This window comes from Carassius carassius, chromosome 16, assembly GCF_963082965.1.
Source record: "Carassius carassius chromosome 16, fCarCar2.1, whole genome shotgun sequence".
NCBI classification, from domain to species: domain Eukaryota; kingdom Metazoa; phylum Chordata; class Actinopteri; order Cypriniformes; family Cyprinidae; genus Carassius; species Carassius carassius.
This window is the reverse complement of record NC_081770.1, coordinates 15,538,936-15,566,684: the sequence shown is the minus strand read 5'-3', so window position 1 is coordinate 15,566,684 and position 27,749 is coordinate 15,538,936. Positions and strand designations below refer to the sequence as shown.

The following is a 27,749-nucleotide window of genomic DNA, read 5'->3' as shown; positions in this document are numbered from 1 at the left end:
AGAAGCGTCTAGAGTGACTGGAGCGCAGCGGCGGAGGCGCAGTGGAGAATCACAGCAGCACAAATCCACTGCGCTCATGGCATCAAGGAGAATGGAGACCAAACCAGTCATAACCTGCCTCAAAACTCTCCTCATCGTCTATTCCTTCGTGTTCTGGGTGAGTTACCCCCATTCATTAGCGTTTTTGAGCTTTTAATGTTTCCGCTGCATGTTATCAAACATATAAATTGATTTGTTATCATAATATATCGTTTGTTGCAATATTGCGCCACTGGAAAACAAGTGCATCTCCATCACGGCAGGGCTGGACCCCTCCGAGGCTATTAGAAACACGAATATGATGATATATATAATAATGATTCTGATCAAGAATATGATAAACAATTTGCATTCCAAGGCAAATGACGAAAAATATTCCAAAAACGCGAAACGAGATGTTCATGATGATGTTGGTCATTATTCATCATTAATTAATGTTTCAATTAAGAACATTATTCCTGATTAATAACATTAATGTCTAAAAATAGACATACACAACATTTTGAATTGCTAATTGAGGATTAATGTTCAAATATGAGTATATCTCGGACACTATTCATTATAATTTTAAGATTAATGCCAAAATATAGACATATGCTGAATACGATGGACCATAAATTGAAAGTTAATGTCCAAACATGCACATTTGCTGAATATGATTGACAGAATCTGAACACACAAGCATTTAAGTTCTAAATGGAATATTTATGTCCAAATATGGACAGGCTCTAGAAATGTAACAGGTTTATTAGGGTTGCAGTGACCTTCATCTCTGTCATATGAAGAAACCTCTGCGTCTCATCTTTAGTAAAGAATGTGATGGTTTCTGTCTGTTGAAATTCATTTAGAGAGTGACGGTTAACTGTGACATGATGGCACCGCCCCGCTACAAATGTATTATCTGTGTATAATGACTGATTAGTATTATAAGCATTAATAGTAACACTTTATAATATAACTTTCAGAAATGTGTATAAGAACATTAGGTTACTACTATTAACATTTCTTGAATAGACATAGACAGGAAGAGATGGTCTGACTGACAAGTGAAGCGTCCAAGCACAGTTTTTTTAAGTTATTCTCGTCAATTAAAGGAGCATTTCTTAATTATGTGATGCAACAATTAAACACCAGCTTTCAAAGTCTTGACACTACTAACCTTGCAAACGTTGGTAAATCTGATTAACAGACTTAGGCTGGGACTGATGTATAGCCTTTGCATACGTACATTTCTGTATGCATGTTAAATCTGTTCATTGTTGTGTAATGTTTGTTGATGACTAGCTAATGCAAGATATTCTCAAGTGTTTTTGCACTAGTTTTGTAGGCCAAGAAAGGCAGTGGCCTGAAGAAGTTATCTGTTAAGAATTAGATAAATATTCCATTTTATCATTAACAATTCAGAAGAAATGGAGAAAATAATGTGCCAAGTAATTGAGCACATGTTCTATTTGATGTGATTGCCAAGTGATGAATTACTGTACAATCGACACGATTCATTAAGCCAGTTTGACCTCAGATATCAATTTAAAATCTCATGTGATTTTGACTAGAATACAACCAAGTATTCAAGAAATGTCAAGTGTTTAGGAATTAGCAAAAAATAAAAACCCATAGCGATGTGAATATTTGATGAATAGCCTATTTGAAGGAATTTTGCAGTGAGTGGTTTTTCTTGATTGAGTCCTTTGCAACATTTTCAGGTTCATAGAAGTGTGCATAGATTGCATTATTTTTTTTTATCTTTGAATGGACTCTCACAGACTCTCATATAGTCAGTCAATAATGATGCATAATGGGAAATTCCAGAAATAAACATTTAAGCGGCTGGCAAAAAGCGACATATTGTACTCTGTGTTTTGAGCTGAAGTTTCTTCCAAGGAATCTGGGAACAAAATACTGGGTTTGTGTTAGTAGGTAACCGTCTCCATCACATTTCCTTTTGTGCTCACTGGAGATTCAGTAATGCAGTGTGGCACATTTGCCATCAACCAGTGGCTGTTTAGCTCTCTGTCCATCTGTAATCCCACTCGGCACAGTGATCCAGTGCCTGACCCAAATCTGGGCTATTTGGACCGTAAAGCAGTGTATTTCTACTGTAGACCTCAGAGTAGATGCCGTATTTATTTGACAAAAACAGTACGTTGAGTTCTGCCTCTCATAGCCTCATTTTCATTCAGGTTAAATATGATCTAGAACGTCTAAAATGGTTTAATCAAGATGCAGACTCATGATGTGTGAATTTGCAAAGCAGTATCGCAAGTAGTATTTTAGCGCAAACCCATACGTCTTATTTACGAACGACTCACAACTCAGTTAATCTCTGTGGAAAAATGTGCTCAAATAGTGTATTATTATAAAGTCCGTGTCATTTTACGTTGAAAACATTGTGCCATTTACATGGTTTATGTTGAATTCTGCCTCTCGTAGCTTTGTTTTCATAAAAGGAAATTAAATATGATCTAAAATGTGTATTTTAATGCCTGAAAGTTCATTTTCACAAGTAGTAGCTACAGTATATCTGCGCAAACCTGCAAACGACTCACAAATCAGTTTACCTCCGAATTTTTCAGCATGAAAATGCCTCTTTATTTTCACAATCTACTGTATAATTGCATGATTTAGGCAATTATTTGTTTGCCACTTTTTATTTTTAAAGAGGCGAATCAGGTGAAATCAAATTTTTAAAACAATTTCGCAAGTAGACTTTCACAACAAATCTTTGCGTCTTATTTACAAATGACTAACAATTGAGTTTATCTCTTCTGTAAATGTGCTGAAATACTATATTTCTAGTACCAATACGCTTCCTTATTTTCACACTATATAATTGCGCAATTTGGGTAAAAAAAAAAATTCCTAATAATTATTGCAGCAGTAATTCGTCAAATTAGTTATTTGGAGTATATATGCAACATATCCAGATACATGTGCATTTAAGTGCACTTTGAGTATTGTTCAGTATTGCTTGGATAGATGTTTGGCTGGTTGATTGATTCACTTTAGTTTTATTTGTGTGTGTTTGTTGTACTTTTATCCAAAGCAATTTGTAACCGAGGTAGATTTCATAATCATTTTGTGTTAATTCTTTTGAATAGTGTTAAAATGGAATAATTATGCAGTTTAAAAGAAGATTTGAAGGTTTCAAGTGTGCAGTTAGCATCACTAAACTGAATTGTGCACTTGCAGAACAGCTAAACACAAATGAGCTTTGAAACTCACATTGTGTTGAAACAGCGAGCGAGGGCGTAATCAAAGCGAGATGTGAAGAGATAGAGGCAGAAATTAGAGAGAGAGCCTGTGAGTGACAAATGGAAAATGGAGTTGGTGTCGTTTCTCCATCCTCCCATCAGCTGTTCTTGACCTGTGGGGTTCGTTCTGTTCATCTGAACGCAGACAGACGGAGCGCCGTGTGTCCTGCTGTCGACCCTCACAACCACATTCACACTCTCTGTTCTCCCAGAAGCAGATGGGAACAGACCAACAGGGCTGAGAAAAGACAGGCCGAACATGAGGCAGATGAGACTGGTGTCTGTTGTGACTCTTTTCGCACTTCATTTTATTTATGTAGATTTATAGCAAATTAAAACTATTTACAGCTCATTTTATTGCTACTTTGGGGTGCACACTTAAAAATAAAGGTTTAAAAAGGGTTTTCACAGTGATGCCATAAAATAATCATTTTTTGGTTCTCAGAAGAACCTTTCAGTGAACAGTTCTTAAACGAACCATTTATTTTCTGAACGGGAAGAACCTTTCAATAATCGAAATCATATTTTTTTTGCTATAAAGAACTTTTTGTCCACTTGAAAGGTTCCATGGATGTTGAAATCATCAATACCATTACATAACCTTTATTTTTATGAGTACATGAAGAAACTTACATCCATAGCTTTCCGTTGCGCAAAAATTCTTTATAGTGGAAAAAAGTTTTTTTTTAGATTATGTTCTTCGCACCATTCTTTTAAAACCCTGTTTATAGTTAATATAGACTAGGGCTGCAAAACGATTAGTCTCGATTAATCGATTCAAAATAAGTTTATGTGTAGGCCTAGATACTATATGTGTGTGTAATGTGTATATCATGTATATATAAATACACACACATATATTATTAAGGGAAAATATGTTAGATTTATGTGCAAAATATTTATATATAATATAAATCAAATACAAGTGTTTATAGACAAATGCATACAATACATATACATATATATTTTTTTAAATATATACATATGTGTATTTATGTACATAATAAATATGCACAGTACTCAGACACACATAAAAATAAATATGTAATGTAAACATTCACTTTTATTTTGAATCGATTAATCGCGACTAATCTTTTTGCAGCCCTAATATAGACATATAAAAATTATGTTGGTATACAAAACAGCATATAAACCAACACCCATTGAGAAAAGTTGATCTTTAATTGTATCAAGATTCAAGATTTTTATTCGTCACATACACAATTATAAAGAGCGTATATAACCAGCAGTGAAATGTGAGTAAAATAGTTAAAAAAGTAAATAAAAACACAATCTAAGCGGAGTAACAATCGGCGTAAATGTATCTAGATTTACATTTCCTGAGTAGACACTGTATTTTTTAAGTTATGTGGCCTCCATTTCTAATGATATCCATTTAGAATACAATAAAAAATGTTGTTGTTGTTGTTTTACATATAATTGGAAAAAAAAATTCACCGTTAAATTTGAAAGTTAGCTTTCCTTATCAGTTAGAACCTTTTGTGATCCCTGGTTCAAACACTGATATTATCTAGAGATGCAGAAGAAAACCTCAGGTGTCCACGTGTTCCCCATGAAAGAAATCTGGATCTAGACTACATTCATTCATCTCATATTTTAATGCAGTAGACATTATTAAAGCTTATGATGCAAGGTAACACCTCATGCCACATTTCCCCTTGTACACGTTTGATTGAGAAAAGACCCCATGATGGTAAGAACGCCTTGTTTTTAACGCAAAAATGAGTTCTTCAAGGTTACGTCATTGGCAAGTTTCTGCAATAAATGTTCTTTATTAAATCACGCCATGTTGAATCTCGGGACGCTTTTTATTGACTAGTCAATTTGATTGATTGCGTGCGTAGCATTCCCGTAGGTTGTGTCAGCTCGGGATGTGACAGTATGACTTTTCAGTGTGTGTGTAACTGATACACACCTAGAATGGCATGTGCCTATGTGTGACCCCAGAGTTCCCCGCGTCTTAAAATAGCTAGCCTAGGACACATCACAGCGAGCGATGGGAATCCTGTTCTCGCTTAACAGGGTAAATGAGGGAACTTTTTGCTGAGAAAAGTATCTGAAATATTGAAGAAAAATCTATATTGTATGATAAATGCATACCAACAAATATACCAAAATGAAAATTCACTGTGTATAATATGATGTTTAAGCAGGCTGTTTAATCAGGCTGCCACATGCAATAACACCACTGACCTTCAGGAGTACTCAGAGACTGTCACTGCTTACATCAACAAGTCTATTGATGATGTAACGGTCACAAAAACCATCACTGTCTGGGCCAACCAGAAGCCATGGATGACAGGGGAGGTCTACGGACTCCTGAAGACACGGAACGCTGCCTTCAGAGCTGGAGATGAGGTGGGCATGAGGACAGCTAGGGCCAACCTGTCCCGTGGCATCAGAGAGGCTAAGAGACAGAACTCCAGGAGGATAGCTCATCAATTTAGCGACAGCAGAGACACTCGGAGCATGTGGCAGGGGATACAGACCATTACGGACTACAAGCCCCCACCACGGACCTGTGACAGCAACATATCTCTACTGAACGAGCTGAACACCTTCTTCGCTCGCTTTGAGCAACAAAACAGCACCACTGCACAGAAGTGCACCCCCTGCACAGAAGTGCACCCCCCCACACACACTAATTATATGATAGCATGCACTAGTCACTTTGTGCAGCATTGGTCTGCTCACTACCTCATTCAGCATGGAACTGACGTCATTCCACTACCTCATCAGTCAGTTAAATAAAATAACTGCTCTTGAGCCCTTTGTCACTTTAATCAGACTTAATATGGTTTTTTTAATAAGGGATTTTTTTGCACTAAAAATCTTTTATCTGCACTGTTGTTCACTTCATTGATTTGCACTATATCTGTCATCTGCCTTGCGCTGCTTTATTTAACTTTATTTTTAATTTTATTATATGCCCTTTATTTATTCATTTATTTTTTTATTATAATTTTTTTTTTACATTCCCTTATTGTATAGTTGTATCTACATTTTATATTTGATCTAGATTTTTAGGCTTTGATGTTAATTTTATCTGTATGCACCGGGGTCTGAGAGTAACGCAATTTCGATTCTCTGTATGTATGTACTGTACATGTGGAAATTGACAATAAAGCAGACTTGAACTTGAATGATAGCATTGTCATTATGAACTTACAAAACAGTTCAAATGTGTTTGGCAGTATGTAAATCACAGTAAGTTAGTTACCCTACACCCGCAAAACATTGGCATTGCCATTGTGTTTTCTACCGAGGTGGAAAACGAAAACTGATGAAACCTGTTTACCAAGGATTTCATAAAAAACCCAAAGAAACTTGCTTGAGTTGCTTGAAACCTTACATCTCAAATGCTTTTAAAGTTATTTTGTGTCTTAATTTAACGGACAGGGCTAGCCAAATCAAAGATGCATTGTAATAGGGTAAAATTTGGTTCAACTATCTTGTTACCCTTTAGTTAGATGTGTTTATATCGTCAGAAAGGAAATTATACTGTTGATATGGAATACAAGTAATTAAAGGGTGCAGCTGGACCTATTTGGCCAACAAGTAATAAATGGTGCCATTTGGAGATTCTTGGGTCACTCTTCTCTTGAGTTATTTCGCTCTTAGCCAGTGTTATTATTAATACTGGCAGTCCTGTTCATTACAATCAGACAATTAAGGACTTGTCTGGTCCGGTTTTCCCAGTAACCTTTGGTGTTTTTATGGAAATGAGAGTGTGGAGCACCACAGTGCCGCTGATATATTCAGTACTTTCGTGTGTGGAGGCGTTGATGCTTAGCGCCGGTGCTCTGTTTGTTTCTCCTTAAGCTTGTTATTATTTTGTCTAGTGTATTATTTTCAGTGTTGTTGTTCCCTTTGGAGGGCAAAGGTGGAGTGATTAAACAGAGATTTATTCAGATGGAGCTGCAGCCGTCAAATCTGAAGGAACTGAGAAACATTTCATGTTTAAGTCAACCGTGTTTTCTCACCCTCAAGCCATCCAAGATGTAGATGAGTTTGTTTCTTCTTCAGAACAGATTTGGAAAAAAGTAGCATTACATCACTTGCTCACCAATGGATACATTGAAGTGAATGGGTGCCGTCAGAATGAGAGTCCAAACAGCAGATAAAAACATCACACAAGTAATTCACATAACTCCAGTCCATCAATTAACAAATTGTGAAGTAAAACGCTTTGTGTGTTTGTAAACAAATCTGTCATTAAGGCGTTTTAACTTTGAAGCGTCACTTCTAGTCAAAATATGACTTGATATATCCATAATAGCGCTTCCTTCAGTGAAAAAAATGTCCTGTTGTCCTCTCCACTGACTGTTTTCACTTGTAATCTGTGCATATTTCTCTCCTTAGTCAGAAGATACTTTTTCACTGGAGAAAGCTATATTTTAGCTAGAAGCAAGGGTTTGAAGTTAAAAACATGTCTTACAAACACGTTAACTGATGGATTGGAGTGGTTTGGATTATAGTCATGTTTTTATCAGCTGTTTGGACTCTTTTTCTGACGGCAGCCAATCACTGCAGAGGATCCACTGGTGAGCAAGTGATGTAATGCTAATGTTCTCCAATGGTCTCTGTTCTGATGAAAAATGAAACTCATTCACATATTGAATAGCCTGAGGGTGAGTAAATTTTCAGCAAATCTTAATTTTCAAGTGACCTATTCCTTTAAGAATCCTTTCGTGATAGAAATCATCCAATTAAATCTTCAGAGCTCTGTAGCCCTTCTTTAAATGACTGTGTTGGTATTATCCAGCCTTGAATCCTATTAAAGCAAGCTTATGAAGACTCTCATGACTCTCAGCTGACGAGGTGCTTAATCATGATACCTGCTTGACGTGAGGAACATCAGAGACCTTTTTGTGTCAATGCAAAACCTGAATACACTGTATTTCTCTAATATTAACATCGAAAAAAGTCTATATTCCCAGTGTCTCTCCAGTGACTCTAGTTCAGTTAACATCAAGAAACACTTTTTTTCCCCACTGGGATTGCCCTTCCCAGGAAACATGATCTTTACCTTTATTATCTGCATCGAACACTCATTGTGGTTTTGTAAACAGGAAGGGAACAAAAGCTAAAGGAGTGTCTGATTAATGTAGGAATAAACGGCAGGACCCATCAGAAAAAAAAAGAAGCTTCAGCCTCTAATGGAAATGAAATTGAGGTGAGATCTGATTGGTTCTGAGTGACTTTTTTTGGCAGGCAGAGCAGATTAAAGATCGAATAAAGGCCAAATAACCCTTTGTTGATTTGGAGTCAGTGTGAGCAATGCATTCATATGTTGATTTTAAACAGTGATTCATCTCCAATTCTGAAACGTGTGTGTGTCCTACTGTAACATCTTGTTTGTGTGTGTGTGTCAGGGCTTTGGAATTGTGTTCGGTATGAGGGCTTTTTTTTAGGTTAATCCTTGTCTGGATGTCTGAATGATATAGTCTGATTACGTGTGTGAATAAATGGGAAATCATAACTGTTAAATGTTGTGTAGTTAGTTAGTTAGTTACACCTGATAAAATGCCAATTGACAACACATAAATAATAATGTACAGTAGGTAATAAAACGTTTTTTTTTTTTTTTAATGATTTGAGTTATTATTAATTGTCTTTGACTAGTTAAACGGTAAAGTTCTCATTAAACACTTTGAGAAATCTCTCACGTTTGCATTCCTGGAATATTCCCAATTAGTTCCTGGTTGTGGAATTTAAAGGTGACTGGAATCCCCATTTTTAGGTCCTGGAATGACACTATGAACAGTTTTGCACAGGCCTGCTAATGAAAGAGATGCTATCATTAGCCACTAGCTTGAGACGTGGTGCGCGATTCTTGTGTTTGCTTTGTTCTGACGGCGATTAGCAGCTTTACGCTCACGGGGAAAGATATGCTGCATGATAGTGCTATAGCAGCGCGTAGCACAGGTTTGGTTTTTTTTCTACAGAAATAAGTTTTAACTTTCAAATTATTCACTTTATATTAGCTGCTGTGTTGTATAACTAGGCATGCAAGGAACACCTGAGTTGCAGATTAACGGTTAGCAAGCATGTTTTCACACTAAGCCAATGAGAAACAAATGTGAGTCTATTATTTCCTCATCCTGGATTTAAAATTGTGAGCAGTGATAGCTGGTAAAAATCACAATGCTAGTGTGTTATGGCCTCTTTATGCCTCTCATTATGCTACTGCTAAGTTCTTAATGGTTTTCAGTACATTGCTAAGCAGATGCTCGAGTGTTTTTGATGGTTACTGAGTGGTTGCTTACCGATCAAAGCCATAAACAGACAAGCATAAACAAAAGATTTCTCTTGGAAATTAAGCTCACTTTAGGTAACTTTTTAAGCACTTATGTAAATAGGCTAATAGGCCTATACACTTTAAAAGAATGTGTCTTAAGTGCAGACTCAATTGTTGTTATTTGCAATCATTTGAATTTTAGCATGCTTTTTTGGACATACTTAAGTTAATCTTTATTCATAATTTCATAACTCTATTGTTTTTGAAATAAGGTTGAAGTGTACTTGTATAAGTGTATAAATGCACAGTCACTAAAGTATACTTAGTTACACTTTATTTTAAGGTGTTCTTGTTACAGTGTAATTATACATTAACTACATGTAATGACTATATGGTTAGGATTAGGGCTTGGCAAAGGGTTACATGCATGTAATTATGCATAATTTATTGTTATTATAATAGTAAGTACATGTAACATGTAACAAGGACATCTTAAAATATATTGTTACCATATAAGTAATAGTAAGTAAACTTAAGAACACTTAAGTGGCCTTTTTTCTATAATACTATATTATCCAGTTTTTTTTTAAAAATAAAATAATATTAAGTTCTTCACAAAGGCAGTCTTGTTTTAAAAACATATTAAGAAACTACATTTTACAGTGTGTTCATAGCTAAACAAATTAATGTAGTGAAGTGTGTTACTTAGGGTGGTTGGTGTTAATGAGATGCCAGAATAGACGGCTTCCCCATTAGCATTAGCGTTCTCATGTCCCACTCTGTTAAACACAGATGAAGGCCTAGTTGAAGGCCAGAATCCACTGTCTTATTTAGAAAAAGAGCTATTCGTCTCGGTCTGTTTTTGCTTTAATTTGATCCGTTTTATCTATCATCCGTCCGCCGTTTCCCGCTAGCCACCAAACACACAGTCAATTTAGTCTTGGACAGATCCCTCTGATTTAAGCTGCCGCCGGCCTCCATTTCCCTGTCAGTTGACTCTGAATAATGAGACGGACCTTTCGGTGTCATAGAGACGCTGACTCTCGCCGGCTGTTTCTCAACCACTCTGATCTAGCATTTCTGGGAAACGGTGCGGGAGAGAATGAGGCTGAAAGGCCAGCGCCTCTTGACAACTGTAGACGGCCATTAAACGTGCGGCGGCCCGTCTAACCCACCCTCTCAGAGCACACAACACTTATCGACGAGCTGCACTGGATCATGATGATGTACGCCGCTCTAATGGCTGAGAGAGAGAGAGAGAGAGAGAGAGAGAGAGAGCAACGGAGTGGAAGACAAGGGAAAATTACCGGCTCAGTCTGAGCTAACACAATTCAGGACTGTGTATGACAACACCCTTTGGAAGAAAACAAGCAGGATAATATGGCAGGATTTAGTTTGACTATCTTTTTGGGTTTAAAATTGAGCACTGCACTCTTTCTTATGCACTGGAAGGATGTGAAACTGTACTATATAGGGAAGTTTGGCAAAAATGAGTGACTTTTATCTAGGCTTATTGTGCGTTGTGAATGAAAGGAGATTTTAAATCGGGGGCTGCAAGGGGTTCACAAAATGTACTTTTTTTATTGTTATTTAATATTAAGAGATTTCAGACATGTGGCCACAAGGGCTTTACAGAAATAGATTTTTTTTATGGTTTTGTTGTTATTTAATATGAGGTTTTCAAACATGGTGGCACAAGTGGTTCACAATTATTTCTTATTTTCTTTATTTATTTTATGAAAGGTTTTTGTTTTGTTTTTTTCTTAAAGGAGGTGGCAACATTAAAAAAATTTGTCATTTAATAAAATATGTTTTCAAATAAGGAATAAGGGTTTAAAAGGAATTCACACACAAAAAAAAATAATAAAAATAAGAATATAAGAAAAATAAGAAAAAATAATAAGAATACGAATAAAATGAGTTTTTGAACCGCTATGAGGACCACAAATGTATTTATTTATTACAAATATTTTTTGAAACGGGTTCAAAAAATATTGTCATTTAATAAAAGGGCTTTTTCAAGCAGGGTATCACAAGTGGTTAACTTTTTTATTGTTATTTAATAAAAAATAATTTTCAATTGCGTTTGGAGGGGTTTCACAAACAAAAATGTGTAGTTTTTTTATTTTAATTTAATAAAAGAGAAATAATAATTTCTATAAGTTTTGTTAATACTGTAAGTTAAACATTTAGGTAGGCTATATATTTGTATATAAAAAACAAACAAACAGTTAATATGAATGATTTCATAAGGCAAAGATGACAGTCGGTGGATCTTTGCTCATAGATGGATGTCAAACAGGAAGTGAACTCTGTTGTTCTGGGGTCTCTCTGTGACCAGACGCTTTCCCAGCTTGACCGTATGAGAGAAAGTGCCACAGCAGCAAACTGTGACGCGACACTCAGCTGTGTCCTGTGAGAACAGAAAGAGTGTGTGTGTGTGTGTGTGTGACACAAAGGACTAGCGTGATTGTGGTGTCACCTGTTGTTTGGTGTGCGTGTCAGACTCTCACAGGCTGTTGATAGTGGAAAGAAAAGCCTTGTGTATCAGACAGACATCTAGGAGTCAGAGAGGAAGATGTCAGCAGTGCATCTCGCACTATTTACTGTAACCTGCATTGTGTGATAAATACGGCATAGCGAAAACATTAACGGTCTGCTTTTGACATTGTTTATTTTTGGACAGTTCTGATATGAATGTTGTTATTTGCATTTCGTTTATTTAGTTAGTTATGGTCCTGTTTTATTTATTTATTAATTCATGTATGTATGTATATAGGGGTGTACGATATGCCAATAGACACGACGATTAATCAGGACAAATTTGTCATTTGTAGAGATTTCGGACTATGGTCTCTATCGCTGTTACATGCTCATGTGACACTGCAGTGAAATAACTCTTTACACCATATGTGAGACATGCACAACTGAAGATGGGCTTACAGAGCGTGGGAGTACTGAATGTAGTTACAGTATCACACACATGTATATGTCAGAATACCAATCTTTACTTGTATCCTCGTAAACACATGATCCGGGCAGCTCTTAAAGTGACAGCAGTCTAATATTTCTGCCGTCTGTCGTTCACGTTAATCAAACAACTAAAGAGAAAATTGTATTGACACTGGTGACAAGAATTATGAAATTTCTATGGTATATTCAGTGTTATAAAGTTTGTGATACAAGATTTTGGTCATATCCAAAATCTTTATGTTCCTTTGGTCTTTATGTTAATTTTTTACACTTTTTTTGTACCCCTGAAATAAATTACTTATCAAAATTGTCAAATACTATATTAAATCACTTGTGCTTTACATAATTAATAAGCTCTACCTCCGTCTTCCCAGCCACATTTTAAAAGTGAAGACATTAAACAATGAAAAACATGAGACCAATAAAAGAAAAGACACACGTTTCTGTGTGCTGAGATATACTGTACGAGTCGAAACATAGTGAAAAGTACAGCACTGTTGGCTTTAGCTGACTGTGACTGTTTGTGGGAACTTCCTGCAGTGACCAACCTAATAGAGAGACAGAAATCAAAGAAAAAAATTAAGTTTAAAAATTTTATTTACTTTAATCAGTATTTAAGTGCAAGTTAGTTAATATTTTTTTATATTATAATATTATTAACTGTATATATATATATATATATATATATATATATATATCAATTTATATATTTATATATAAATATAAAAGCCTTAAACTACTTATCAAAACTGTAAAAGATTATATTAAATTATTTCTGAATAAATTAATATTTATATGCTTAGTCTTTGCCATTTTGTGACATGTACTCATTTTGTGTTAATTGTAATTCGTTTTCACCTTTTTAATATTTCATTTAATTTTAGAAACAGTATGCCATTTTAATACAACACTAAACAGTTGTAAAAGTTTGTGGTTATGGTTTTAATGTTTTATTTTATTTCAATTTATTTCGTTTTTTTTCCCACTAATTTTTATTTCAGTTTATTTCATTTTTTTTTACTAATTTGATCCCAGTAAAAAATGAAAAATAAAAAAAAAACTCTGACATTTGACTATGATGATTTATATTATTATTAAAAACCCCTGATATTTCCTCATATACATGAGCACTAGGTTAACTTCATATCATACCACAGATGTGATATTAATCAGGAGGTTTTTGATGCAGAGCCTGTAATTGTTCTGGTGCTGTGGTAACACACACACACACACACACACACACACACACACACTTGTTCCTTTGAGCAGATTCAAAGCCACAGAACAACAACGGCTTTGATCAGGAATTTGAAATGCAAAGAGCAGGATGTCTTTTCTCCTGCGCTCTCATTTCCTCTCGCGTCCCCTTTTCATCCAAGTGTCTCTCTGTGTCCCGTTCCCTCTTCCTCTCGCACTCGCTCTAGACACAGAGAAATGGAGAACAGTCACTTCCTGTCTGCAGCAGCATCAGGGTACAACTTTTTTTGTTAGCACTACTAATATAAAAAAGAATATATATTTTTTTGTTCATAAGAAAACACTGTAAAATGAATATAATACTTTATTTTTTACTTTTTTGTGTATTGTTTGTTTTTTGTTTTGTTCATATAAAATAAATACAAATGATATTCAAGAAAGAAAGAATATAAATAATAAAAATACAAAATAAATAAAAATAGAATAGAATACTTTTTTATAATACTTTTTTTAGTTTTGTAGTTCATATAAAATTTTAATCATATAATCAATACAACATAACCTTCATTTTTTTGTGTGTTTGGTATTTGTTTATATACAAAATAATAATAAAAAATGAATATAGTCCTTCATAAAAAAAATAATTATTCAAGAAAGAAATAATATAACACTTTAGAACACTATAGAATACAATATTTTTTTTTTTTTTTTTTTTGGCCATTTGAATTAAAAAATATAAATCAATACAACATACAATTGTTTTATTATTATTGTTGGGTTTTTGTTTGAACAAAAAATATTAAAAATAATTTATTTAAATGGAGTCCTTCATTTTGTTGAATGTTTTTTGTTGTTCGTAAAATAAAATAAAAATAATATTAAAGAAAGAAAGAATATAACACTTTATAAATATAAAAAGAATGTAATACTCTTTTTGTTGTATATTGTTTGTTTTTTAAGGTTCATCTAAAATAAACAACAATAATATTCAAGAAAAATATTATAACAGGTAAACATGCAAAAGAATAAAAATTGTTGGATCTTTATTCTTTATAGCTTTATAGAGCATATGTTAAAATGCCATTTTCTGTTCATTTTCTTACGTACTTATAAATAAATAAATTTGAGTAAATTATTTTGGATGTAGAATTACTGTACATTTTTGCCATGGTAGAAAGAATGGTTAAAATCGACTAAAAACTATACACCTCATTACTGTAAAGAAAAGTGACATTCAGCCAAGTATGGTGACCCATACTCAGAATTTGTGCTCTGCATTTAACCCATCCGAAATGCACACACACACACACACTGTGAGCACACACCCGGAGCAGTGGGCAGCCATTTATGCTGCGGGGCCCGGGGAGCAGTTGGGGGTTCAATGCCTTGCTCAAGGGCACCTAAGTCATGGTATTGAAGGTGGAGAGAGAACTGTACATGCACTCCCCCCACCCACAATTCCTGCCGGCCCGGGACTCGAACTCACAACCTTTCGATTGGGAGTCTGACTCTCTAACCATTAGGCCACGACTTCCCAACACTGTATATAGTCTAAACTGTCTAAACACTGTATATAGTCGCTGTCCATGTAAAAAAAAAAAGAAAAGAGTCTTCTAAAAGTGGAAGGTGTAGCCAATGCATAAACATAAAAAGACTCCATTTGCTGATTTACGCCAGCCATTGCTCCTTGATTCTTAATATTTACTGAAAAACCCATGTATGCACATTTGAGAACTCCACAGGAAAGCACAGAATTTACATCTCACTCTGGAAACGTTTCTTCTGCTGCCAAGTAGCATTTTCCTCAACAACGAGAGCTCTAATAGATTGTCTCTTTTTATTTAAGCTCTAAATCGTCTGTAACTCAAGAGGCGCTGCTGACATATCAAAGACGAATGCCGCCTAAGCCGCAGCAATTTAAGATTCATTTGAAGAAATGAACGCTTCACGTTGCGTCAGCAGACAGATGCGAGTGTCGGGGGATAGAAGGAGTCTCGTTTAGAGATCCTGTTTAATATCAGCTTTCTGTGGGTAAGAAGATAAAGCAATGACTAGATCTCAGAGCCAATCCAAGTCCAATCTCGATAGCCCTGAGCTAATATAAACAAGGCGCTCGCAACACCAAGGTCAGGGGTTTGATTCCCAGGGACTACATGAACTGATAAAACCTCTGAAAGAAAGTGCAATAGTAGTTTTGAAAGTTTAGTTATCTCTCAGGTTTTCTTGGGTTAGAGAGTTTTATGTATCTTTATTTAACAGACTGAGAGAGAGAGGATGACAGACGTATCGATGAATAATTGATATTCTTTTGCTCAATAAATCATTTAACATTTTCTTCTGCCAGCCTTCACACAGAAAGCACAAGTTCAACTCTTCGGTGTAGTTTTGCGTTATGATGTATGTGTAGTGGATGTTTTTTTATTAATTGTTGCATCGTCTCCGTTGTTCCTTGAACATCCAGGTGAATCTCACAAAATGACTCATATTTCATCCTAAACACAGAAAAGAAAGCTGTGAAAAGTTATGTGTGAATTATATTTTATGTAAATAAAATGAACCCTATTTTCGGGCAGTATTTTTTTTTTTTTTGCATTCAGGTAATTAGAATGATATTTTTATTTTAACTTATGGTAATGATGGTATTTATTCATTTGTTGTGTATTTGTTTATTTGCGTTATGTAATTACAATTGTTTTATTTTTGCATTATGGTAATGTTAATGTTTATTGATTTATTTATTTGCATTATTTACCTAGCATGATATTTTTGTTGCATTATGGTAATGACGGTATTTATTTGCGTTATGGCGATTAAAATGGTTTTACATTATAGTTATTTGTTTATATATTTGCTTTATGATAGATATTTTTCCTAGGGCTGCACGATTAATTGAATGCAATTATCATGTGTATCTTGTCAGTAATGCTGGTTCTGTGATTAGTAGTAGAGGCCGACCGATATGGGTTTTTCACTGGCCAATGCCAATGCCGATATTTAGAAATCAGGGCATATATAATTGGCTGGTTTTCTTCTTTTTTTTCCATTCATCTCATAAAAGTGAGTTTGAGCTGCTCCGTCTCTCACGCAGCTTCCACAACAACGCTAAGCTGCCCACCGATGCACCTGCCTATAAATCAGCCTTATCTGCAGCAGAATCGTCCAATGCCGATTAATTAAAAAATGCCACAAATCGGCCGATTAATCGGTCTGACCTCTAATTATAAGTAAATCGCCATCACATGCTTTCAGGTGTAACAGCATTTACAACACCGTAGTTCATTGACAAGCTACGCAAAATTGCATTCATAATATCAGTCGATATAATCGCACAATTATAAAACCGAAGAAATCATTCTGCAATTATGAAAGCTGTTTGTATAGCTTGTCAAGTCACCTTTATTTATGTAGCATGTTTATAGTGTCAATAATGCACATAGCTTGTCAGTGGACTACGGTTCTGTTGTAAATGCTGTTCAATCTTAAAGCATGTGAAAATACCACATTTAATAACACGTTTTTACTCCATAAAGGCAATGTGGATTAGCATTGCATTATTATATACTTTATTATAATCACAATTATAGTAAGACGAACTCAGATAAACCATATATTGTCGTAGTAACGTGTTTATTAGTCACGATGAAATAATGAAAGCAGTTCAATCTTCTGTTTATTCAGCAGCCACTATAATGATTTCCTGATTTCTTCTTTCGGGGCGTATTTAGAGTTTCAGCGTGAGAGCGCCCTCTGGTTTTCGGATGAAGATTTACTGCTGATCACAGATAAGGGCTTCACTGAAACATACGCATGACAATTGCAGCTCTGCCTAATTACGATTTATTGCCTTTGCGATTTAATTTTGATTAATCGTGCAGCCATATTGTTTCCTATTGTGGTAATGATGACATTTATTTATTTGCCATATGGTGTTAATTAGAAAGATAGAGCGGTTTTGTTTTTTGCTTTATGGTAATTATATTAAATAATTATGTATTTATTCACATTATGATTAATAGAATTCCATTTTATTTTTACATTGTGACAGTGATTCCATTTTTTGCATTATGATAATATATATTTATTTACTTATATGTGTTATAAAAATTTCAATTAAATTTTATTACATTGTTGTAATGATGGTATTTTGGTTAATGATTATTTGTGTTCTGGTAATTAGAATGATATATTTAAATGTCCAATTGAGAATAATAAGAATGAAATGAGAAAAAAATTATCCTGGACACATGTACAGCTTTAAAAGAAAAGACAGAAGAGCTCTCTGTCAAAGAGAAACGTTAATGGCCCTCTCTGTCTCCTCGTATCATCTTTCTCAAGGGTTTTTAAGGTTCTTCGAGCTGTATGCTTTAGTTTCTGAAAGTTATGAGTGGTTTCCTCCTCTCTCTCTGATCCCTGATGAGTCACACCATCTGTGCACTTTCTCCTTCTCTCTCTGTCTCAGTGTGAGATGGAGATGGGACGTTGTGTCCTCTATGCAGTGGTAGACATGGTCTGAATGACAACATGATGCTCCCATTGAGCATAGGATGGATACAACTTTTTCTCAAATACAAGAGCACTGTCTTCCTGGATAACATTTAAAATGCTAATGACAAAAAGATGATACAACTGCAGTGTCAAATTTGATAGCTGGAACTATATTTTGTACTATATATTGATGTATTAGCATAGTACATATTCAGGAAAAAAACATTGTACAATGTCAAAATGTAAGGCCTATTTCAAATTATTTCAGTCAACATTAGTACGTGTTGTATTTTGGTTCCTAATTAAAAGATTGCGTCATTCACTTACAGAAAATACCAAATATTACCGTGGTACATGTCCAGCATTTCCATGGTGCTTTTGGGTACTTTCGAAAACATGTTAACATGAAAATTATGATGTGATACCGTAGCTATCAGATTTTTATATCATAGTGCTTTGTTATATATTTGTGATAAAAACATGGTTATACCATGGTACCATGTCCAAAAAATGTTCTGTGAAATTAAAATTGAAGATTTTAGCTAAAATTCTGTTGAAGTATCATATTGTTAGAACGTGCCACTCACAAAAAGTACCATGGCAATATTTAAATAATATGGGTACTTTATTAACTATATTTTTGTTAAAGTATTGTTGCTGCAGTGTTAGCTTAGCAACATGCTAATGACAAAAAAGTGGTAGAATTTAACATTTGCATTTATGTATATTTTGTGCTCATTCTAGTATTGTGGTTTCACTGTTAGCTTAGTAACATGCTAATGACAAAAAAAATGTAACATTTTTAAAATTTTTGTGTTACATATATTTTGCCATATATTTTGCTAATTCGCATTGTTGTGCTGTTAGCATAGTAAAATGTTTGGCTAATGACAAAAAGTATAATTGTGGGTGCTGTGTAAAGTTTGCATTAATTTGAATTATTGGTTTGTACACGATTTTTAACTGTTAGCTTAGCAACATGCTAACATCAAACACTAACCGCATCCCAAATGATACACTATGCTACTTGTGCACTATGTTCTCAACCATGTAATGTATGAATTTTATAAGGTTATTTTTTCATTAATATTTGGATTCTGATAGCCCCTCCCCGTTCGCGACTTAAAGCTGACAGGTGAGTGCATAAAATATCCAACATTCCACACTTTGGTTTTTTCAGTTAAGTGCATCATCCGGGTATTTAAAGTGCACTTTTTCCTCTCGGAATGTTTGGCGTAAACACACTACTCGCACTATCTGTGACCCTGGAGCACAAAACCAGTCTTAAGTCGCTGGGGTATATTTTTAGCAATAGGCAAAAATACATTTTCTGGGTCAAAATTATTGATTTTTCTTTATTGCCAAAAATCATTAGGATATTAAGTACAGATCATGTTCCATTAATAAATTTTGTAAGTTTCCTACCATAAATATATCAAAACGTAATTTTTGATTAGTAAAATGCATCGCTAAGAACTTAATTTGAACAACAGCGATTTTCTCAGTATTTTTTTTTTTTTTTTGCACCCTCAGATTCCAGATATTTAAATAGTTGTATCTCGGCCACATATTGTCCTATCCTAACAAACTTATTTATTCAGCTTTCAGATGATGTATAAATTTCAATTTTGAAAAATTTACCCTTATGACCTGTTTTGTGGTCCAAGGTCACATTATACTACACGCCATACGTCATAGAATAGTGCATAAGTATGCGATTTGGAAGCTCCTAACTCTAATTTGTAACTTTATTTAGTCTATATGATGTTGCATAAGGCTTCTTTCAGTTAGCATGCTGTCTAAGCACCAAGGCAGCTCACTATTGAGTTTAGCTTGTGCCACAATAGCTCTTCACACCATCATTAGCATATCCATAAAACCGATGACTGTTTCAGAGGTGGCAAAATGACGGCATCATACTGCTCTGAGTGGGATGTGGGTTCACTGATTCATGGCTGTTTATGTGGGTTCTGAGTCGCTAACTCCACACTATTGCTCATCTCGAACGCGTGAATGTTAGTCATGACATTTCAGATGATTACATGCAGTGATGATTACATGCAGAAATGTCCTGTACAGTATGTGTTGATCTGGGTTCAGTTCGTCGTGTTGAATCTGTGGTCCATCTGCTAGCAGGCTAAACTGGTTCAGCACAAGCAGCCGAAGGCGACTTTCTCCCATCGGCCTTCATGTGTCCTCCAGGCTGCTGATAAAAACTTAATAAACACTGAGAACCATCCAAACAGCCGGAACCCAATCTGTTTTAGTTACTACTAAACTAAAAATGCTACATGTTCAAATCATGATAATGCCATGGTACTTTTTGTAAGTGAAGTCTAGATGAAACGGGACAGATGAGATATGTTTAGATGCACATTTTAACCAGGCTTATGTATTTTCATAAGAATAGTTGTGTTTCTGTTAAGAGCGATCAAACATATTACGTGACATCCTTCTACCCCTCAATGAGTCTTGTTTCATAGAAGCTTCTAGTGATGGAGAAATACACCGGCGCCCTCTTCAGGTGGTTGTTTGTGGGACAGATTTGTGTGACTAAACTATAAAAACTTCCTATTATAAAATAAGAAGAAACATATTAAATAAATTATGCTTTCAGCATGTAAAAAAATCTAGAATTTTCTTTTTTTTTTGTATGCTGGAGTTTATACTCACTCACTCATATGCATTTATATTATTACATTTATATTATATATAAATGATTCTGGTTCTGTTTATTTGTAATTTGTATTTTATCTTCATGCATTAATTAAAAGTCAACTGGCATATATATATATATATATATATATATATATATATATATATAAACTTTCATAATAGTAATAGGTACATACTAAAGCAAATCAGAATAGTTTTGACATAAAATATGTCCACACATATGTGAACAACACATAAAATACTAAAAAATAATCTAAACATAAAATTTAACATATTATAGCTTTTAGGACATAGCAATATTACTATCAAATTTTGGTTTGAATTTAAATTATTTCATTATTTGACTAGAAACAACACAAGAGGCGTGAAATTTGAACAGCTAATAGGCAGTGCTATTTTAATATGATTTATATACTATTACAGTATTAAAGTTTTGAAATAGCTTTTATTTTTTTATATGATATTTTTTGTACATTTTTAATTCACGTTTTGGTGATCTTATGTGGTTTTGTCATTTGTATTAAATTTCTTTTTACTATTTTTATATGTTTTACAATTGTATTTATTTATTTTAGTTATTTTAGTATTTCAATTTCATCTTGTTTTAGTAAAGTGTTTTGTATCTAATATTTATACTCTATTTAATTTTATTTCAATTACAGTAAACAGTTTTTAATAGTTTTATGTTTAGTTTACAACAACACTGATAATAAGAAATCAGTAAATGATGTACATTGGTGTCATTATTAAAAAATGTTGGACCACAGAACCTCATCACTGGCTGATCATCATTTCTATGTTGTGTTTTGCTGTCTTCATGTACTGTCCACTAGATGGTAGCAAAGGAGTAAAAATACTTACTCGATTGGTTTAATGTTTAAAGTTCGAATGTTTGTCTTTTTCCTGTAGATCACGGGGGCGATCCTGCTTGCAGTGGGATTATGGGGGAAATTCATTTTGGGTCCGTACATCGCTCTGATCGCTGAGAACTCCACCAATGCTCCCTACGTGCTCATCGGGACCGGGACCACCATCATCGTGTTTGGACTGTTCGGGTGCTTCGCCACGTGCCGCGGGAGCCCATGGATGCTCAAACTGGTGAGTTTAGCCTCAGGGAGCACAGTTTACATCAAATGATGCCCCTAACAGCTAACACGTCTCTCTCATCTCTAGTACGCCATGTTCCTGTCTCTGGTGTTCCTGGCCGAGCTGGTCGCTGGCATCTCGGGCTTTGTTTTCCGTCATGAGGTGAGACGTGCTTCAGCATATTCTCCGGCGGTGACCCATAATGTGTCTCGGAGATCTCCATCTGTCTCACAATAGGAGGACTTGTTCTGGTGACATCTGACAGAGTGTGTGTGTGTGTGTGTGTGTGTATGTGTTTACTCAGATCAAAGGCACCTTTATGAGGACATACAACGAGGCCGTTCACAACTACAACGCCAAGGACGAGAGGAGCGTCGCGGTGGACAACATCCAGAGGAGTGTACGTTCAAACACTGGTTAACAACCGTTCATCTGTTTAATGCTGTTTATCTAGTGTAAGGATAAATGTATCATCTGCATTATAGATAGATAGATAGATAGATAGATAGATAGATAGATAGATAGATAGATAGACAGACAGACAGACAGACAGACAGATAGACAGACAGACAGACAAATAGACAGACAGACAAATAGACAGACAGACAGACAGATAGATAGATAGCATTACCTGTCATGAGCTCTGATCTGTATGATATTCTCTGGCTGTGTTCAGTTGCGTTGTTGTGGAGTTCTGAACTACACCAGCTGGTTCTCCAGCGTTTATTTCTCTGTGAATGGAATTCCTCCGAGCTGCTGCGCTAACGTCTCCGACTGCAAGTCCTCAGACCTGCGAAACGCCACCATAGCACCCACCAAAGTCTATCAGCAGGTAACACCCACATACACACTTAATAACCACACACACTGATTTTCATGTACTTGTAATGCTTCTGTTGTGTTCAGGGCTGCTATGAGCTGGTGACGACTTTCATTGAGACTAACGTGGGCATTATTGCTGGAGTAACGTTTGGAATTGCATTCTCGCAGGTAGGATGAAGACTTAAAGGGTTAGTTCACACAAAAATGAAAATTATGTGATTAATAACTTACCCTCATGTTGTTTCAAACCCGTAAGACCTCCGTTTATCTTCTGAACACAGTTTAAGATATTTTAGATTTAGTCCGAGAGCTCTCAGTCCCTCCATTGAAGCTGTGTGTACGGTCTACTGTCCATGTCCAGAAAGGTAAGAAAAACATCATCAAAGTAGTCCATGTGACATCAGAGGGTCAGTTAGAATTTTTTGAAGCATCGATAATACATTTTGGTCCAAAAATAACAAAAACTACGAATTAATTCAGCATTGTCTTCTCTTTCGTGTCTGTTGTGAGAGAGTTCAAAACAAAGCAGTCTGGATATCCGGTTCGCGAACGAATCATTCAGTTCACCAAATCAAACTGAATCGTTTTAAACGGTTAATACTTAAGATTGATTCGTTCTTGAGTCAAGAACGGGTTGCATCAGTTTTCGGATCACCAGTAGTTCTTTCGGACAGTTCAATTCAATAAACCGGTTGAAGAAAACTGTTCACTGGTTCTTTTGCGCTCGATGTAATGGCGTCATTTGCGATGCTTGCCCTTGATTCAAGCCTTCGGTTTACCCGCGCTCATAACATTAGCACAGAATCAGTTCAGAATCAATCACCAAAAGAATCAGTTCAGTTCAGACGCCCTGTGTGTCGGTCTGCTTCACGCTGAATCACCACACATGCGCAGTATCATCAGCTCCTCGATTCTCGAATCGGACGCATCTGACAGAAACAGTTCTTGACTCGTGAATGAGTCATTATCTGGCTCGGCTCGGTGTTCATCTTCAGTTCTCTCTTCACAGCAGTTCAGTCAGTGTACTGTTTGAGTAAATGAATTACTCCGGGATATTGGTTTGTTTGAACTCAGAGGAAGTGTCAGCCACATTAAACAAGTTAACAGCTTTAGTCATTTGTGGATTAATGCGTATTGGAGACGCAAACCGTTTAAAACGATTCAGTTCGATTTGGTGAACTGGTTTAAGAAGATCCGGTTACATCGAATGATTCGTTCGCGAACCGGATATCACTAAACTGTAGTGTTTTGAAATCTTACAACAGACCTGGAAGAGAAGACAATGCTGAATAAAGTCGTAGTTTTTGTTATTTTTGGACCATGTATTTTCAATGCTTCAAAATATTCTAACTGACCCTCTGATGTCACATGGACTACTTTGATGATGTTTTTCTTAAGTTATTAATGACATAATTTTGATTATTGGGTGAACAAACCCTTTAAGGCCTGTTCACACCAAGGATGATAACTATAAAGATAAAGATAACGATAAAGATTTTGTTCTAAAAATCATTCTCAATGTTAAAGCGGATTCCACAACACAACTATAATGATGAAGACACAGAGAAACGATATCATTTGAATCACTTCCAGTTATTCCAGATATATTTTTTCCAGCTGATGAACGCTACAAACATTGATGCCCATCAGAATCTATCTTGCTGTCACGAGTCTGAGAATTTAAAGCCACCAGATGTGTCTATGCTTAGAATAAGCAGACAATATCGCCTACTATTGTGGATGCTAATGTCGTTATCTTTATAATTACCGTTCTTGGTGTGAATGGGGCTTTAAAGTTTAACTTTATTTTTTCTGTGTGGTTACAGGAAATCTTAATTTTTTTTTTAAGTGAGTTTTTTTTTTAGATTCTTTTTTTTCTTTTTCTTTTTAATTTAGAAATATTCAATACTTTTTCTTTTAAACATTTTTATTTTATTTTAAAGATATCCCATAAAATTTAAATTTGCATTTTTTATTTTAAATATTTAATATATTTTTATGTTAAATTAAATGTTAAAAAAACATTTTATACTATACATTATTTTTTTTAAAGATGTTCTACACTTGAATTTTAAACTTTTTATTTTACTTTTTTATATCTTACACTTATTAAACATTTTATTTGAGTGTTTTCATATATTTTAATATTCTATACTTTTATGTTAAACATTTGATTTTAAATATTCACACTGATTTTTTAAAACATTTCATTAGATTTTTTTTTAACCTTTTTTATATTAATAGTTTTAAGCCTTATATGTAAAAGATTGTTGATATATATATATATATATGGCCTCTCGATTGTTCAAACAAAAAGATAGTCCCGTCACAAACTCACACAACTGGTAGAACAACTTGCACGCCGTTAATTTTATCTAAAGATAGGCATATCTCCTTGAGACGTCATAATCGCGTCTGAGGCGATCGTTTTGGAGCTAATATGGACTGTTTACTGTAATATCTGTTTTCCGTTTAGCGCTGACGCGAGCTGAACAGCTGGCTGCGGTTGTCTCGTGCAGATGGAGCGGCTCGCTCCGTCGAAACGAGTCACCGGGTAACGGTGCGTCTAAAAGCTCGAGCGAGAGACAGCTCCGCCGTGAACACCGACCCCGGGCTGTCTGTGTTTTCCCAGCCCTCATTTAGTAAACACACATAGACACAGGCGCCGGAGCCGAGCGTGTGGCGCAGCTGGGGTCTTCTAGCGAGCGTGCCTCTTCAAACGCAGTCAGGCGCTCCGTCACTCACGCTTCCGCTTCGGGACCATATGGTGCAGATAGCGCTCCATCCGCACTAATGGGTCCAAAGGGCCGCGCAGGAACACCTCGACCCCTCTAGCGATGCTAATTGAACTGTAAACGTTATCTGTGAGCACACGGGCGGCCCGGATCAATGACGTCTAATCTTCCGCCGCGCACGTGGAACTCTTTTGGCTCGGTTTAACGGGGATCAGTAAACATTCATTATGATTATAACTAGAATTTGGTGCGCGCGGAGAGAGCGGACCGTACACCCGGGAGAGCAGCCGGCGGTAACGACTATCGCAATTTAATTTAATTAGCAATTACGCTGGGAGAGGGAGGAAAAAAGCCTTGGAAAAAGCTATACCATGGTAACGGCCACGTACGTGTGTGTTTCAGCTGATCGGGATGCTGCTTGCCTGCTGTCTGTCACGATTCATCACTGCCAATCAGTACGAGATGGTGTAGAGGCCTGTGCACAGGTGAGACACACACACACACACACACACACACACACACACACACGGAGCTACTAACTAGCTTTAGAAGAACTGACTCATATGAAATGGACTGCAACTCATGATGCACAAATAGCTCACATGAGAATCGAGATGATAAGAGTATTAAATAAAATAGAAATATTGAATAAAATAGCTTCAGTATGTGTTTTCTTAGAAGGCAGCATAATTAAGTTTGCTTTTGTATTTCTGAAATGAACAGGCAAGTGTGTGTATATATATATATATATATATATATACATATATATTTCTTACAATTATATACTGAATTAAAATTTATATATATATATATATATATATATATGCATTTTGTTTTTTTTGCTTCACTAATGAATTCTGGGTAAATTCTCTGTGAATGCAACAACATGTTTTCTTAGCATAATTAAGTAGTTTACTTATGTGCATTCTTGATATTTGAAAATCTAATAAAATTTATTTTAAAATAATACATCTGAAAATCTTATTCAATTCATTTTAAAATAATTAAAATATATATAAATATTTTTTTGTATGTTTCTTTTCTCTTTTTTTGAAGTATCAATGCAGTGTTGCCTTAGGCCCCGTCTACACGGAGATGGAGTTTACCCTAATCCAATCTTTTTTTTTTTCCTCGTCTCAAGAAATAACCGTGTCCACACGAAACCACAAAACGATGTAGTATACATGCCAGACCAGTATGTGGCGCTGTAATCAGAGATGCACTTAAAATGGAGAAGACATGGACTATGCGTGGTACACAAACGAAGATGGAACAATACATTTATTAATCTGGTGTAATGTTAGTTAATAAAAAGACAATCGTTCAGTGTTTGTTCATGTTTTAGTTGCTGTTACGTGACGTGGTGCTTGACTAGGGGCGAGACGTGGGCTGATGACGTCATCGTTTCAGAAAATATACGGATTCGCCGTCCAGACAAAAACGCAATGGCGGCGTTTTCAAATTTATCCAGTTTGGGACCCGGTTTAAAAAAATAACGGTTTTACTCATCCAAAACGCCGGATCCGTGTGGACAAAATGCCTATCCGATAAAAAAAAAATAGCATATTCACAGAAATGCACTCCGTGTGGTCGGGGCCTTAGAATATCATCAAATTCTCTTTGTAAACAAACTTGATCTTGCCTCTTTGAATATGAAGACATTTTAGAACTGTAGTGAGTGGAGGAATTTTCAGTGAATAGTTACTTTTTGTGTGTGAGAATGTATTTAAAACTCTTTCCCGTTTCTACAGGCACAGAAGACATACGACACCTTGGAAAGGGAAAGCAACCCAAAAATGCTAGCACACTCCATTCTTTCTAATCTCTTTTTTTATTTTATCTCCTTTTATCTGTCATTCTGTCTTTCCTGGCTTCTTTTCTCTCCTTTCCGTCATTCCTAAATCATGCAGTTATGCCATGACCAAAGCCTCTTCTTTCGAAACATCAGCGTTAGTGGGGAAAAGGAAATGGTTTTAAGACGCAGTCCTGCGCACTCGTACTTTACTCTGTACAAAAACCTTGCATGTGGAAACCATCTCACACACACTACTAAAGTCAACAGCGTTTCTGTAACACCGCGTCCTAACCGATCACATACAAGCCAATCGATATCGCAATCTCTCTCTAGCTGCATATCAAATATGTTCAGGTTAGCTGTGGTTTTGCTGTTTTTTCTATTTTTAGACAGAGAAATTAAATTAAGTGTGGTTTGTTAGATATCTA

The 27,749-nt window shown here is 35.5% G+C and overlaps 1 protein-coding gene across 1 annotated transcript; it reads left to right on the top strand.

Moving 5' to 3' along the window:
- LOC132159677 (tetraspanin-7-like) lies at window positions 1-27,749 on the top strand. The gene is made up of 8 exons (XM_059569254.1): window positions 1-157; window positions 21,793-21,981; window positions 22,057-22,131; window positions 22,274-22,369; window positions 22,646-22,801; window positions 22,876-22,959; window positions 25,929-26,011; window positions 27,278-27,749. The coding sequence occupies exons 1-7, from the start codon at window positions 77-79 to the stop codon at window positions 25,995-25,997; spliced, it is 750 nt and encodes a 249-aa protein (XP_059425237.1). The 5' UTR covers window positions 1-76; the 3' UTR covers window positions 25,998-26,011; window positions 27,278-27,749.